The sequence below is a fragment of the Pyrus communis genome, chromosome 6, assembly GCF_041283825.1.
Source record: "Pyrus communis isolate YQ-2024b chromosome 6, ASM4128382v1, whole genome shotgun sequence".
NCBI classification, from domain to species: domain Eukaryota; kingdom Viridiplantae; phylum Streptophyta; class Magnoliopsida; order Rosales; family Rosaceae; genus Pyrus; species Pyrus communis.
In genome coordinates this window covers 9202501-9217719 of record NC_142570.1, presented here as the reverse complement: position 1 = coordinate 9217719, position 15219 = coordinate 9202501, and the positions used below count along the sequence as shown (strand labels likewise).

The 15219-nt window shown below is 37.9% G+C and overlaps 2 protein-coding genes and 1 pseudogene across 3 annotated transcripts in view; all 3 read right to left on the bottom strand.

Moving 5' to 3' along the window:
- Positions 1–2769: 2769 nt before the first annotated feature.
- LOC137711486 (ABC transporter C family member 10) lies at positions 2770–9449 on the bottom strand. Its single transcript, XM_068450732.2, has 12 exons — positions 9310–9449; positions 6270–8375; positions 5862–6182; positions 5702–5788; positions 5020–5607; positions 4762–4926; positions 4378–4672; positions 4036–4250; positions 3649–3954; positions 3492–3555; positions 3181–3420; positions 2770–3101 (listed from the first exon to the last, which is right to left on the bottom strand). Exons 2-12 carry the CDS (start codon positions 8340–8342, stop codon positions 2977–2979), a joined length of 4479 nt encoding a protein of 1492 aa, XP_068306833.2. The 5' UTR covers positions 8343–8375; positions 9310–9449; the 3' UTR covers positions 2770–2976.
- Positions 9450–13120: 3671 nt separating this feature from the next.
- On the bottom strand, positions 13121–13806 carry LOC137711668 (ABC transporter C family member 10-like). The gene is made up of 2 exons (XM_088695724.1): positions 13567–13806; positions 13121–13491 (listed from the first exon to the last, which is right to left on the bottom strand). Exons 1-2 carry the CDS (start codon positions 13778–13780, stop codon positions 13370–13372), a joined length of 336 nt encoding a protein of 111 aa, XP_088551850.1. The 5' UTR covers positions 13781–13806; the 3' UTR covers positions 13121–13369.
- The window catches only part of LOC148696246 (ABC transporter C family member 10-like), a 10486-nt pseudogene continuing 9001 nt past the window's right edge, over positions 13735–15219 (bottom strand). Inside the window, exons 8-12 of the transcript XR_015963562.1 lie at positions 15178–15219; positions 14773–15067; positions 14457–14671; positions 14076–14380; positions 13735–13941 (exon numbers count right to left, since the gene is read on the bottom strand). The exon at positions 15178–15219 is cut by the window's right edge and continues 123 nt beyond it. The product of XR_015963562.1 is annotated as an ABC transporter C family member 10-like (transcript). The remainder of the gene's footprint in view (positions 13942–14075; positions 14381–14456; positions 14672–14772; positions 15068–15177) is intronic.

Below are 15219 nucleotides of genomic sequence, written 5' to 3'. Positions count from 1 at the left end.
CACATCAATTTCGTTGTTGTCTTCAAGTTGGGTTTAGAAATTTTTTAAGTGTTTATGTAGTGAGATCTAATCTACAGGGCTATCATTTTCTTTAACCAGATCTTCCAACCTTTTCACAATTACAGTTCATTGTGCTCTCGACTTAAAATTCATGGCTTGCTGGGTTTTCCATCATCCTATCCACAACAAATCAAATTAAACCTGGGAAACTTGAAAACTAATGAGATTATGTCGTGTGTTAAAGAAACAAAATTGATTTTTATAGTGTTGGTCCTTTATGTAATAACTTTATTTATTTTTTGTTCTTTTATAAATTTTTAATTTCTGATTTTATATATATACAGACTTGGTGCAATCTAATTGGTTTATTTTATTGGTCTCACAAGTGTGTTGCACCAGCACAACGAAAAATTTGCCGGCAACGACGAAATCGATATGTAAAGCAAAATGTAGAGGACGAAATCGGTTGATTTAAAATAGAGCAAAACATAGAGGACAAAAATTGATATTAAAGCAAAATATAGGCTTCTTAATATTGAGGATGAGTTCTTCTACAAGATACTTTGTGACTAATTTAAAAAAAAAAAAAAATTCGCATTTATGATCAGAACTGTTCATATTATAAATTACTCTATAAAATATCATTTAAAAAATAAGATCGTTTAGTCAATTAACTGCAGCAAATAGATATATAAGTTGCAATTTTTTTTTACCAGAATTGTCCACCTGTTTTTATATAAATCAATGACTAAATGATCTCATATATTTATTGATTTTTCACAGAAATGATATTTACTAAGTTATTTGTACTATAAAAAATTTAGATTACGAGCATGAAATGAAATTCCTTAAATCGTCAAGAAGTAACTTAAGAGGCACTCCTCCTCAATCTTAAGGAACCAAGTTAGTTCCTTTAAAATATAAATGAGTAAAATTATGTGTTTACAAGTACAAAACGTGAATGACCCCATCTGTGATAAAATCTCCTCCTCTTTTTGGTTGCAGGGAATGGTAAAAAGGGAGGATAATTTGAATTCTTAACTGCGAGGGTAATTTCCCATGTACTCGTATGCGTTTTGTAATTAATTAATTAATTTTACTTTAACGTTGTTTGTATTGCGTTTAAGCTCAATTCACAAAGGACCGTTAATTTGAAAATGAGTTATATATTTCAAATGTTTCTAGTCATAGGATTGTTAATTGAGCATGATTATATATGTATTGTGTCTATGATGGCTTGTCTCATGTCATTGTGTAGTGACACTAAAACGAAAATACATATGTGCTCAAATAGGATTCAGTTCACTAAACGCGATCAAGCATGAGCTCTTATATGTGTATTCTAAATGCAAACTCATGTCAATAAGAGCTCAATCGTTGCCATGATGTAAAGTTAGACATGAAGCATCATAGTTGTGTTGTAGATAGATCATTGACTTTGAGATTTTGCATCAAAGCGAAGATGCTTATTTGGTGTATTGTCTAGGGCAGTGGTCATGGAAGCAAGTGAATGTACAACAAAGAAATCTCTAATCTTGTAATGGAGGAAGAATGCTCGTCGCAATGACTCAGCAGTCTTTGGCTAGTGCATGTAAATTGTACAGGTGATATAGCGAAATGAGTTTCATATCACAACAATGGAGTCATTAGACGATCACTTAGCCAATTGACATAAAATTGGTTAAACTAGTGTGATTAAGGGCATTGAGATTAGACAAGGACCGTATTATATCATGTTGTATTTCCAACGAGATAGGTTACTATGATATGCAGTGAGGCGCCACTCATAGAATATGAGACCCCGAGCATACTCATAGATTATTAGACCCCGAGCATACTATTTAAGATGCTGAATTAAAAGTGAGGATGGCAAAAAGCCCCTTGGGCTTGGATGTTTGCGGATACCCGACCCTAGTGGGGAGATTATGGAGGACATATATGGATATGGGGCGGTTTTGGGAATTCCTTAAAAGGGCTTTTAGATCCAGATCTAAAAACATAAATGATTTTTAGGAGTGAGTCCAATTATCTAATTATATGTATTTATTTTTTTAATGCTCATTTTATATTTTCTAAAAATATTAAAAATCAATTAAAATCTTCTAATATTATGAATTTTCAACCCCAAAAAATATAATCAATATCTTATAACAAAAAAAAAAAATTATATATTGACATAAATCTATCTGCAAATCATTCTACCCTAACTCAAGTAACAAATATATGAATGTATATCATACCTATAAGTAAGATATGAAACTTAAATAAAAGGTAGAAAAAACATAATATATCTACAAGCAAGGCACATGAATCTTACTTGATTATAAAAAAGAATTTGTCATATAGGTAGATAAATATAATTAACCTGTGATATAGGTTGATTATAAAAATAAAAACTAAAATCTATAAATGGGGTTTAAAACGGGATAAAGAACAAGAAAGAACAAAATAAATAAATAATCAAAGAGATAATTAGGAAGAAATTTGATTTTTATAATAAATCTTATCATTTAAGAGATAATTATTGATAATAAAATAATAAGATTTAAGGAATTGGACTTATTTTAATAAATTGGACTATTCCTACTATTGGCTCAAAAAATTGGACTTATATCAGGTTATACCCGAGTCGGATATAGAGCAGTGGTGGTATTTGCCATCTCCCTCTTTAAAAATAATGTTTATGGATGCGGTTATGTGAGAAAGGTCTAATCGCCTCACTGAATCTACATAAAAGCGAGTGAAAACTATTTCCTGTACTCTTTCATCTGCTACTTATAATGTTCCAAAATTTATTTGGAAGCTTTCGTTGGATTATCTGTCTGACAAAGGTCCTCCAGAAAAGTTAAGGCAAAAGATCATCCCCATAGCTTAATCAGTAACATAATAACTCTACTATATAAACAAGAACATCACCCCAATTCACCTTGGTTGCTAAACTTTCCTCTGCAATGTTTGCAACTGCAATACCTTTCCCTAGCAATTGTCTGAGACAATGCTGGAATTCGCTGCGCGAGACCAGTATTCCTTGACAAGGTGCCCAAATAGTGAGCCCTCATGTTTCATCAGCTTCAATGGCTCATCATACTCTACCAATCTCCCTGCAATTGTATATTTCACTGATCAATTAGCAACTAAAGCCACTTAAATGAGAGAATTGTAGAATAATGCATTGCTCACCGTCACTAATAGCAAGAACTTTAGTACAGTCCATCACAGTCGGTATCCTATGAGCCACGGTTATCACAGTGCAGTCTGCGAATTCTGTTCTTATGGTCTTCTGCAGAATAGAGTCTGTTGTATTGTCCATTGACGCAGTAGCTTCATCGAGGACTAGTATCCGGCTCCTCTTCAACAAAGCGCGTCCCAAACAAAATAGTTGTCGCTGTCCCATGCTCCAGTTTGTTCCATCTTGTACAACTGCAATCCAGGTTATTAGTTGTTGTTCCATTGACACCGAAACTAACTCCTACGAGACAGAGTTTTCTTACTTAAAGAATCCAGGCCCTCTTCTTTTTCTTCAATGGCCTTGCGTAACTGACATTTCTCAAGAACCTTGGACACATTGATCGGAAGATAAGTTTTCTACATGTAGGCTTTTCTGATGAAAAATTATCAACAAGTATCAATGACAAGCAAAAACTTTACCTCCCATATTTCGTGATCAGTATGCTTCGATAACGGATCTAGATTGAATCTCACAGATCCACTAAACAATGTTGGATCTTGTGGTATGATCCCAAACCGTAATCTTAGATCATGAAGGCCAATTTTACAAATGTCATAGTTATCCACAATGACCTTTCCTTCTGTAGGTTCTACCAGACGAAACAAAACACTTATAAGAGTTGTCTTTCCGCCTCCAGTCCGGCCAACAACCCCAATTTTGTCCCCTCCTTCAATCACGCAGTTTATCCCACGAAGAACAAGCGGAGCATTTGGCCTATATCTTACCTGCATAAATTTATATACTATCATACATAAGTACAACTGTTCCTAGGGTTACATTTGTTAGTATATCTTTTCTATGCTAACCTTTAAATCATGTATTTCCACTTTACCAACAGTTGGCCAATTGTTCGCAGGTCGGTTTTCTTCGATTATTTCTGGAGCCTCACTGGGAATGCTCATGTATTGCTCTACCCTTTCTACCGAAATCATTGCGTTCTCTAGCATGCATTGAACTTGGACCGAAAATACGACGAATACATTTAATGACAGACCAAATGACAGTGCCATCCCAATAAAACCTGTCAAAATTTTAAGTAAAATGTCAGACAACATATCAAATAGAACATAAAATAATTTGGTACACCACTTTTGACACACGGACAGTAATGCAGAGAAATTGAATGGTGGAAGATAAGTCCTACTAACCAGAAGAAGAAGCATCAAACTGAATCAAAGTAATGGTAAATGCCGAGGCTGAGAGAACAATTGCACAAAGTATTTCAAGACGTTGGATCAACCACTCATTTGCTGAAAAGCTATTGAAGTCGGCACTAGCATTTAGATCGATAAATTCCAAGTTTTTTGAGAAGAATCGATCCTCCTCTCCAAAAGCTCGGATTGTCAAGGCTCCAGCAATAGATTCAGCAAGGTGGCTTGCAAGTGCAGACTTAGTCGTGCCATTCATTCGCATCAACTCTTTTGCAGAAGCAAAGTAGTATTTCTATTTTCAGGGAAAAAAAATCAAGTACTTCACTCTCAAAGTCTGTTGCTCAAAAAAACTAAACAATAAGGTTGGTTTAACTGGAGTACCTGAAGTAGTAGAGTGACATAAATCGTGGGTACAATCAGAAACACGATTGGCCAAGTAATCGAAACCATAACTATATATATGCTGTATGCAGTCAAAGTTGAACCAACAGAAATTCCCAACTTGAATGCTAATTCAAGGTCGATGACGTTCATATCATTGGAGACCTGCATAAAATAGACAGTAAAAATGTAAGCTCCTTTAGTTTACTCTCAGTAGATCATTTCATGCTACCTTCTTTCAGAAAACTCGAACCATACCCGACTAATTATCCTTCCCACTGGTGTCGAGTCATAAAAGAGCATTGGTGCTCGGAAAAGCGAGTTGAGTAGTGTGTGGAAAATGGATTTTGATGCTCCACATCCTAACCCAACTAAACCAAAGAACCGAAGAAGCAAACCAAATGACATGATGCACATGATTATTGTATAAACAGTGAAGAGTTTGACTCTCGATACGCTATAATCCTGAAGCTTGGAAGCCAGCCAATATGATTGCATTAGTTGCCCAACTATGAATATCAAATGAAAAAAGATTGAAGAGGAGAAGTACAAAAATCCCTTGCATTGTTTCAAATACTGAATGTATGGCTTGAAACCGGTGTCTCCTGTTTCTCTCTCTTCTTGCTTAATCAATTGATCACCGGAAGATTCTTTTTTCTGTTCCTCATTTTTAACTTTCTCAATCTCCTCCGCGGATGATTTATGTTTTCCAGTAGAAGTGTATTCCACTCGCCTCCCGCAACCAGAAGTGTCATGATGTGCATGGACAAGGTCTTGGAACTCTTGGCAAGAAGACATCAACTCTTCATAAGGAGCTGCTCTCAGAATTTTCCCCGAAGACATCAACTGTGAGGAAATAGCATATCACTAAGGAAACTTGCAGATCAATGGATAGGCTAAGAAATCTATTATCGATAAATCTTCTGAAATGTTAACTTACCAAAATCGAATTAAAAGCTGGAAGGAAGTCTACTTGGTGCGTCACAAGTAAAACCGTCTTCCCTGACAGAGCTCCCATTACATATTCCTGACAAATTTTCTTGTTAGATTTAACTGGGGAGAGAGACAATGTCATTACCTTGAGGGGCAAGTTGACTTACATTGAAAAGGCTTGTCGCCGTATGGGCATCAACTGCACTGAAAGGGTCATCCAAGAGGTAGACATCAGCATTTTGATAGAGTGCCCGTGCAAGTTGAATACGCTGCTTCTGCCCACCACTTAGATTGACACCTCTTTCTCCTATTTGAGTTAGATCACGAAATGGAAGCATTTCAAGGTCCTTTACAAGGGAACACTTTTCAAGCGTTTGTTGGTATCTAGCGCGATCCATGGAAGACCCAAACAGAATATTTTCCTGTATAGTTCCTGTTTGGATCCATGCAGACTGAGAAACATACGCTATCTTCCCGTATACTTGAACCTGAAAATTTAGGCAGTCAGAAGCTCTACTAAGGCTTTATCATCTATAGTAATTGAAACATTATGTCTAAGTCAATCGATTACTTACAATGCCCTTGATGTGTGGAACTTCTCCAAGAATTGCAGCTAAAAGGGTTGATTTACCTGAGCCAACCTCTCCACAAATTGCTACTTTTTCTCCCGCTTTCACCACCAGATTGATGCTTTTTAATGTAACGTTTGTAGAACAACTAGAATCCCATGAAATTTCAGAAGATCTCAAGAAAATAGAATGCTCAACATCTGTACGGCAGCTCTTTTTCCTTGTAGTTCTATTCTCCAACTCTGGTGCATCAAGAAACTTCACAATCCGAGAAAATGAAACCTTCGCTTCAATAAATGCACCGAAAACATTTGCAATCAACCTAATTGGCTCCTGAACAAGGCGTAAAGTTGCTAGAAATGTGAACACCTTACCAAGAGAGAGTGTAATCCCAAGGTAGTAGCATGTCCAAAATGTAACCGCTGCTACCAAAAGTGGAGATGCCCAAAATAGAGCTATATGATATCCCTTTTGCCACAACACCTTATATATCAATTTTAGTTCTTCCATTCGTAAACCTTCTATGACATTCTTAAAATTTGTCTCCCATGAGTATAACTTCAAAATCTTCATATTTGAAAGTGCTTCCGTAATGGCCTTCAGCCTCTTGTTTTGCACCATCATGAGCTCTGTTTGATACTCATGCTGCAACTTCGCCAATGGCGAGCTTACCAGCACAGTTAATATGAGTACAATTAGAGCTGCAGCAGTCGCCAGCCCCGCAGAGAAGTAAACAATAAGCAATGAAAGGAAAATCTGAAGGCTTGTGGTCCATATCTGATGAAACCAGTATGGAAACTCCCCAATTTTGTAAGCATCCACCGTTACATAATTCACTATCTCACCAGGAGAATGAGTCAGCTTAGCAGAATTTGAGAGTCGCAGTTGCTTCTGATATATTGCTGCTGATACCAATGATCTCACTTGGAGCCCTATCAATCTAGTTTTAAAGAACCATTGCCTCTCCGACAGCGACTCCACAATTTTCGCAACAAAGAGACCGAGTGTCAGCGCATAACCTTCATACGTAAAAGCTGCATTGCCTTCAATAATGTTAATAAAGGCTATGAGAAACAGTGGACTAGTTGTCGTGGTGAGAGTCTTGATCAACGCGAATAATCCCGAAATCAAAATAGCTTTCCTCTGGCAATGAAAAATAATGGGCAAGATAGACGGTTGAACAGACAGATCTCCTTCCTTCCTTTTGTTCATTTGCTCCATAAATATTAAGTACCACGTTCGTGCTTGATCACCCTGTCGCAGATGTGGAATATCTTCATTCTCCAGAATCTTTTGCTTACCCTTCGTCATTAATGGATTTAACCAACAAAATGACATTGAGGTAAATAACCCTGCTTTTGCGAAAGGAGTCAAATTGTCATTTGAACTGATTTCACCAATGATATTAGATTCTGCACCTTGCAAGGGCGTGTAAAAGGCATCATCATGGATTTCTGAATTGCCTTTCGAACAATCGCTTCCTTGAAATGCACTAAATAGCAAAAGAATTGATCCTGGGACATAAAGCATGTTTAAAACAACCTTTACCGATACTTCCTCATCAACAATAGCTTTTCCAATTGATGAACTGCAAAGAAAAACTGCAGTTAAGAAGGCCAGTATCGAAAAAGATTTTGCTATCACAATATGTTGGGGTTGTGGGTTGCTTAGGCTTATGGTAAAAACCAGAAGCAACCATGTGAACCCTTGAAACAGCAAAACTAGGCATCCATGGAGGGGAAAAACAGTCTGTTCTGCATTTACTTTCTCGAAGATTGTCCAGATCCCAAAACCAAAGTAGGCCAAAGCCAAAGCAGCATTAAAGGCAGCCGAGATTATGGACACAGGAGAGAAGGCTCGAGACTGAGATGGCGCTATAACCTTCTTTGACGATATTTTGCATATGAACATACATAACAAGATGATCAGAAGCAAAATATCAGCTGCAATGACCAAAATATTGTTGACACATGAATCTGGATTGTTAATGGCTGAAAAGATAGAACTGCATTCATTTCCAGCCTCAGTTGAACAGTTGAAACTACTGCAGATCAATGAGGTCCAGAAACCATCTTCCATTATTGCGTCTCAGTGAGCTTAAACTCTGCAGTCCTACAATATTACAAGGGAGGAGTGTTAAAAAGAAAAAGATGATGTGCATTCAAAATTCAGGTGCATTGAAGGGCATAAGGTGAAGGACTCTGAAACACGAAAGTATTGCAGCAATTCATGTTGTTCAACACAAAACAGGACACACAAGGCACAAATCCTGCACCCAATTTTCAAATCCTGTTAGTTCTTTTCAACTTGATGATATACAGCTTCATGAAAACTGGGTGCAGAATATTGCAGATGAAGCTGTATATCATCAAGTTGAAAAGAACTAACAGGATTTGAAAACGAAACATATCAAACATTTGGCAAATAAGATTGCAGTGTTTTATATCAGTCAAGATTACATGCATAAAAACACTTACATTAGATAGGCTCAGTAGCAAACCAGTCTCCTCCTCTAACTTGCTCTTGAATCATATATAGAACTCAAAAACATGAATTATCGCAATTCATGTTGTTCATACTACTGAGATAATATACTAAATCTAGTTCAAGTTCACTCTATATCATGCTTTTGCTTAATGACCCCTAACGTGTGAAAAAGTGATTCCATCAAATTCAGTATGATTCCTCGTGTCAATGTACGTTTCTTACACATCCCTCAGGCCTTTGAATCAATAAGTTGAAGGCAAAACGTAAAGCATACAGAGTACAAATATTTAGACAAACAATTCGGACCTTCATCCTAAAAACTTTGTGAAATTTGGGGGCAGATGAAGCTACAAAATCAGCCATATTAGGGGCCGTTTGATAGCCATTTCATTTTTAGTTTTTAAATTTTTATTTTCACTTTTTTGAAAACAAAAAACTGAAATCTTGTTTAGTAACTACTTTCAGTTTCATTTGAAAAATAAAGCAAAATGGTTATCGAAAGGCCTCGTAAAACAAGTGTGTTCTATATTACTCAAGAAACATGCATAAAATAACTTACACTAGATTAAGCTCGGTAGAAAAAATAAACCTACTGGTCTGACTTGCTCTTGAAGTCTCTGGCTTGTCATGCATAAAACCTGAGTTTGAATCTCTCCTCCTCGTTGAACAGAAGGCCCGTCTTTGAAATACTAGTTTACTACTAATGTTATCAAAGGCAAGCGCAATATCTTCCAATACAGTGACTAAACAGGAAAAGTTCTTCCTCTTCCAATCATGAATTTCGTACCAAATTCATACACATCCCGGGGCTTTTGTCCCAGTGGAAACGTGACATTTCGTTTAACCTTGAAATAAAAATTACAAAATTCTTCAGGGTTTTGGCTTTGGCTTTTGACTTTCACAGTATCCAAAAGCCTCAAGAAATGTGTTAAGATTAGGATGGAAGGGTTCAATTCCTTCCAAAGTAACGGATGAAAGAAAAAGTAAAGCACGCCCATGTAGTGAAGGGATATCGACTTGTGATGTGTTTATGGACTCATATAGTGCGTAGGTGGACTCGTTCACCAGAGAGAGAAACTTAGGTACAACCGCGTGCATGTCTCCCTCATTCCACATAGTATCAATAATTGAACTTAACATGGTATCAGACCAAGTGCAGTGTGTTGGATAATGGCCAAATGTTTCCTTGTTTTGTGGCTTGTTTTGTGGCTTAAATTGCTCCATGTTTTGTGGCTTTTTCAAAGCCATGTTTTATGGTTTTTTCAAAACCATGTTTTGTGGCTTTTTCAAAGCCATGTTTTGTGGGAGAAGGCTTGGATTAAGAAAAGCATAAAAAGAGAGCATTTGGCAAAACAAGGATACGGATGAGAGAAGGAAAGCATCCAAAAGAGATGGTGTGAGCATTTGGCTCTACCATGGGCATGGGTGAGAGAAATCAAGAGAGCTAGAGTGAAAGATCTCTTGTGAAAGAACTCTTGGGGTAGAGTGAGGCTCTTGGGAAATTCTGTGAGTGGGTGTACAAGGGTTATGGGATTGGGTTATGTCGATTTAACTCATGTGTAACTTGTACTGTTTTTCTCATAGTGAAGAGCAATATCTCTCCGAGGACGTAGGCAGGTTTTGCCGAACCTCGTAAATTTCTCTGTGTCTTTATTTCTTGTATTTTTTTTTGTTCAACTGTGTGTGATTTTGGTGAGGTTGTAATCTGAATCTCGGTTCCGCACTAACGAACGGGCCAAGGCACAACAATTGGTATCAGAGCATCGTTGGGGGCTTTGGTTCGTTGGAGGTCCAGATTTGTTGTTCACCATGGAATTTTCAGTTGAGCAGTTTAAAGGGAGAGGCGGTTTTGCTCTTGGTAAAGGAGAGTAATGGAAGCCTGAAGAAATGGAAGCAGTGTTTAGGGATGCTTGGATCAACTGCGAAAGTTGATGTTGAGGAAGAAGACAAAGGCCTCTTTCTTCTTACCTCACTTTCAGATTTGTACGAGAACCTTGTGAAACTTTACTGCAAGGAAAGAAACAGTAAGTTTGGAGCAGGTGCAAGCTTCTTTGGTGTGGAATGATACACACAAGAGACCATGGATGATGGTGGGCACAAGACTACTTAAGCTATTCAAGGTTGAAATCGTGGAAGAAAATTGAAAAGAGGATCTGAGAAAGACAGCAGGTTCGGATCCGGTTCCGGAGGCAAGGGTCCACAGTGCTACGGGTGCAAGGCCGGGTTAGCAAGTTTGTGGTGGAAGACTTTGAGTATGCCCTCTAGGTACTCGAAGCAACACTTCTTCTGGTGATGTTTAGACTCAAGTGTTGCAGGGGTTTTGCAGCAGGTGGAGCTATGGGATTCACAGGTGATGAGAAGGTCCTGAGGTAGGAGGAAGTGTGGGAATTTTGTCTGGCTCGATGGGTTGTTGCTGGAAATAGGCGCGCTGACGAGTTTCCAGGTTGCAGACAATGAAAAGGAGGAAAACCTGCTGGAGGAGACGAGGATGTGTTGAGATCCTGTCTGAAGCTAAATGGTGGTTTTTAGCTTGCAGCAGCTGCACATGCATTGGTAGTAACTGAATCGGAACAGGACCAACGAGGTTGATTCAGAGTGTGCATGCTGGTACGTAAGGCCAATGGACTTTGATACAATTTGGCCAAGGTGGAGATTGTTGGATAATGGCCAAATGTTTCCTTGTTTTGTGGCTTTTTCAAAGCCATGTTTTGTGGTTTTTTCAAAACCATGTTTTGTGGCTTTTTCAAAGCCATGTTTTGTGGGAGAAGGCTTGGATTAAGAAAAGCATAAAAAGAGAGCATTTGGCAAAACAAGGATACGGATGAGAGAAGGAAAGCATCCAAAAGAGATGGTGTGAGCATTTGGCTCTACCATGGACATGGGTGAGAGAAATCAAGAGAGCTAGAGTGAAAGATCTCTTGTGAAAGAACTCTTGGGGTAGAGTGAGGCTCTTGGGAAAATTCTGTGAGTGGGTGTACAAGGGTTATGGGATTGGGTTATGTCGATTTAACTCATGTGTAACTTGTACTGTTTTTCTCATAGTGAAGAGCAATATCTCTCCGAGGACGTAGGCAGGTTTTGCCGAACCTCGTAAATTTCTCTGTGTCTTTATTTCTTGTATTTTATTTTGTTCAACTGTGTGTGATTTTGGTGAGGTTGTAATCTGAATCTCGGTTCCGCACTAACGAACGGGCCAAGGCACAACACAGTGCTGCTTCAATATGTTTTGAAGTATATAAGACGTGGGCACCATCTATACATTAGTACACAGCCAAAAATATACTTAAAATTGGTAAATGTAAACTAGAGGTGGGGCACAGTTCGGTTAATTGAACCGACTGACTCGAACCAGAAACCAGACCGCCCCTCTGGGTGGAGAAGATTCAAACACCGATGCCTAACGACACAGAAGTTCAACCAATCATGGTCGGTTTGTTTCTGGTTCGGTTCAGTTCGATTTTTGAATCGTAATTGATAAATTGGAAGCTAAAACCAAAACTGATCGGGCCAGTTTGGCCGGTTCTTCAGTTAGGAAAGCTCTGCCCTGATGTAAACAGACATTTGAGCAATGACAAATGTGATACACACGAAGACAAAGTAATAATATGACAGACACCAAGACAAAGCTAGTGGCTTGATAAAATCTAGCATTTTAACCTGCTTTTTCATAAAGTTGAAATATTCTAATCTGCTTTTTCAGAAAGCTGAAATCAACAACACAATAGAATCCCCACTCACCAATATGGGGTATATCATTGATTGAAAGATGACTTTTTTTCTCTTTTCTCAAAAGAAAAGATTTTTGTCTTGAAAAAGAAAATTTGCTGATGTTAGAACTTTGAATGTCACTAACCACTTGAACTATGGAAAATCCAACGTGCGTGCCTTACATCCATACAAAAATGCATACATGGGCTGCTATATGTGCATTGTTTGCCCATTTCATAACAGCTTAAGCTTTTGGGGTGCAGCGATGGTCTCATCGATATGGTATAGTAGACATTTTCCGTCAAAGCAGGTCCTCGGTTCAAAACCTGCAATCCCCAATTTTTTCGGTTTTGCAAGGTGCCGAGTGGAGTAGCACCCCTAAATGATCCCTTGTGTCTGCATTTCTCTAATTATGCATTGTCGGCCAATTTCTCAGCATTGTAAGCATTTCGAATGAGGAAAATATCTAGCATTCGAAACCCTCAATGTTAAAAGAGTAAAGCTTTGAATACTTCGTTTTGAGTTTAATGATTTGAACTTTGAGTTATAAAGTTTTTGTTGCTCATAATCCTAGGTTTTATTGTGTCATTGGTAAGAGTGACATTAGGCTTGAAAACAAAAATTTTCATGAAAAAAAAAAATAAAAGAAAGGCTCTTGGACATTTTCTTTAAATGCTGCAAGCAGATACTTCTGCAATCTCAGTTCCTTGATCATACAAAAATACATAAAAGGATGCTTCCTTTGGAGTTATAAGAAAACGGAATGTTTTTATTTTAATTTTATTTTAAACGCTATGATGTATTACAAAATTATAGTTCAATGAAATATTAAGAATTTAAAGTCGAATTCCACTGGTGAAACCAGGCAATACTTTCTCCGGAACCTTTTACGCAAAGAATGCCTATCCTTATCAGTCATCTGAGTGTATGGCGGCATTGGCAGTGCGAGACCAATATTCCTTGACTAGCTGCCCAAATAATGAGCCCTCATTCTTCATCAGCTTCATTGGCTCATCATACTCTACTAATCTCCCTGTGAACGTAAAGTTTGCTAATTAACAACTAAATCAACATGAATAAGAGTTTTGTAACTTAATGCAATGCTTACCATCACTAATAGCAAGCACTTTAGTGCAGTCCATCACAGTCGGTATCCTGTGAGCCACTGTTATTACAGTGCAATCCGCAAATCCTGTTCTTATAGTTTTCTGTAAGATAGAGTCTGTTGCATTGTCCATCGATGCAGTGGCTTCATCGAGGACTAGTATTCGGCTCCTCTTCAACAAAGCACGTCCCAAACAGAATAGCTGACGCTGTCCCATGCTCCAGTTTATTCCATCTTGTACAACTACAATCCAGGTCGTGAGTTGTTTTGTTGATACCGATAAATAACTTCAACAAGACATGCAGTTTTCTTACCTAATGAATCCAGGCCCTCCTCTTTTTCTTGGATGGCCTCTCGTAACTGACATTTCTCCAAAACCTTTCACACATTGATTGGAAGATAAGTTTAAGTCAGCAAAATGGAGTTACAGTAAGAAGTATGAATATGTGTACTTGTAGCCTTGTTCCGAATAAATATTATCAGCAAGTATTTATTATAAAGAAAATCTTTACCTCCCATATTTCATTATCAGTATGTTTTGATAAGGGGTCAAGATTGTATCTCAGAGATCCACTGAACAGTGTTGGATCTGTGGTATGATCCCAAAACGCGATCTTAAATCATGAAGCCCGACTTTGCAAATGTCATGGTCATCGACAATGACCCTTCCCTCTGTAGGCTCTACCAGACGAAACAAAACGCTGATAAGAGTAGTCTTCCCACTTCCAGTCCGGCCAACAATCCCAATTTTGTATCCTCCTTCAATTATACAGTTTATCCCACGAAGAACTAATGGAGCATTTGGCCTATAGCGTACCTGCAATCATATTCTGTCATATTTAAGTACCATTGTTCTTAGGGTTACACTCTTCATTATATCTTTGCACACTAACCTTTAAATCATGTATTTCCACTTTACCAACAGTTGGCCAACTGTGCACAGGTCGGTTTTCTTCGATTACTTCTGGAGCTTCACTGGGAATATGCATGTATTGCTCTACCCTTTCTACAGATATCATTGAATTCTCTAGCATGCTTTGGAATTGAACTGAAACTACAACGTATACATTTAAGGACAGACCAAACGAGAGTGCCATCCCAATAAAACCTGTAAAATGTTGAAACGAAACGTTAGACAATATATCATATGTATGGCCAAATAAAATCCATTAGATTCACCAAAGGTGATACACCGGACTGTTTACAAACCAGAGGAAGATGCGTCAAATTGGATCAAAGTGATTGCAAGTGCTGAGGCTGAAAGAATAATTACACACAGCAATTCAAGACGTTCAATCAACCACTCATTCGCTGAAAACCTATTGAAGTCAGCGCTTGCATTTGCATCAATAAATTCCAAGTTTTTCGAGAAGAACCGATCCTCCTCTCCAAAAGCTCTGATTGTCAAGGCTCCAGCAATAGATTCGGCAAGGTGGCTTGCAAGCACAGACTTAGTCGTGCCATTCATTCGCATTAATTCTGTTGCAGAAGCAAAGTAGTATTTCTGTTTGCAGAAAAGAAAATCAAGTAGAAGATTTGTTGTTCAGAAAAGGCAAAAGTTTGAGGAAATCATTCAAGTGATTCAATATCAAGGCTTCAATCTCAAGGGTATACCTGAAGTAGTAGAGTGACATAAATCATCGGTATTATCAGAAA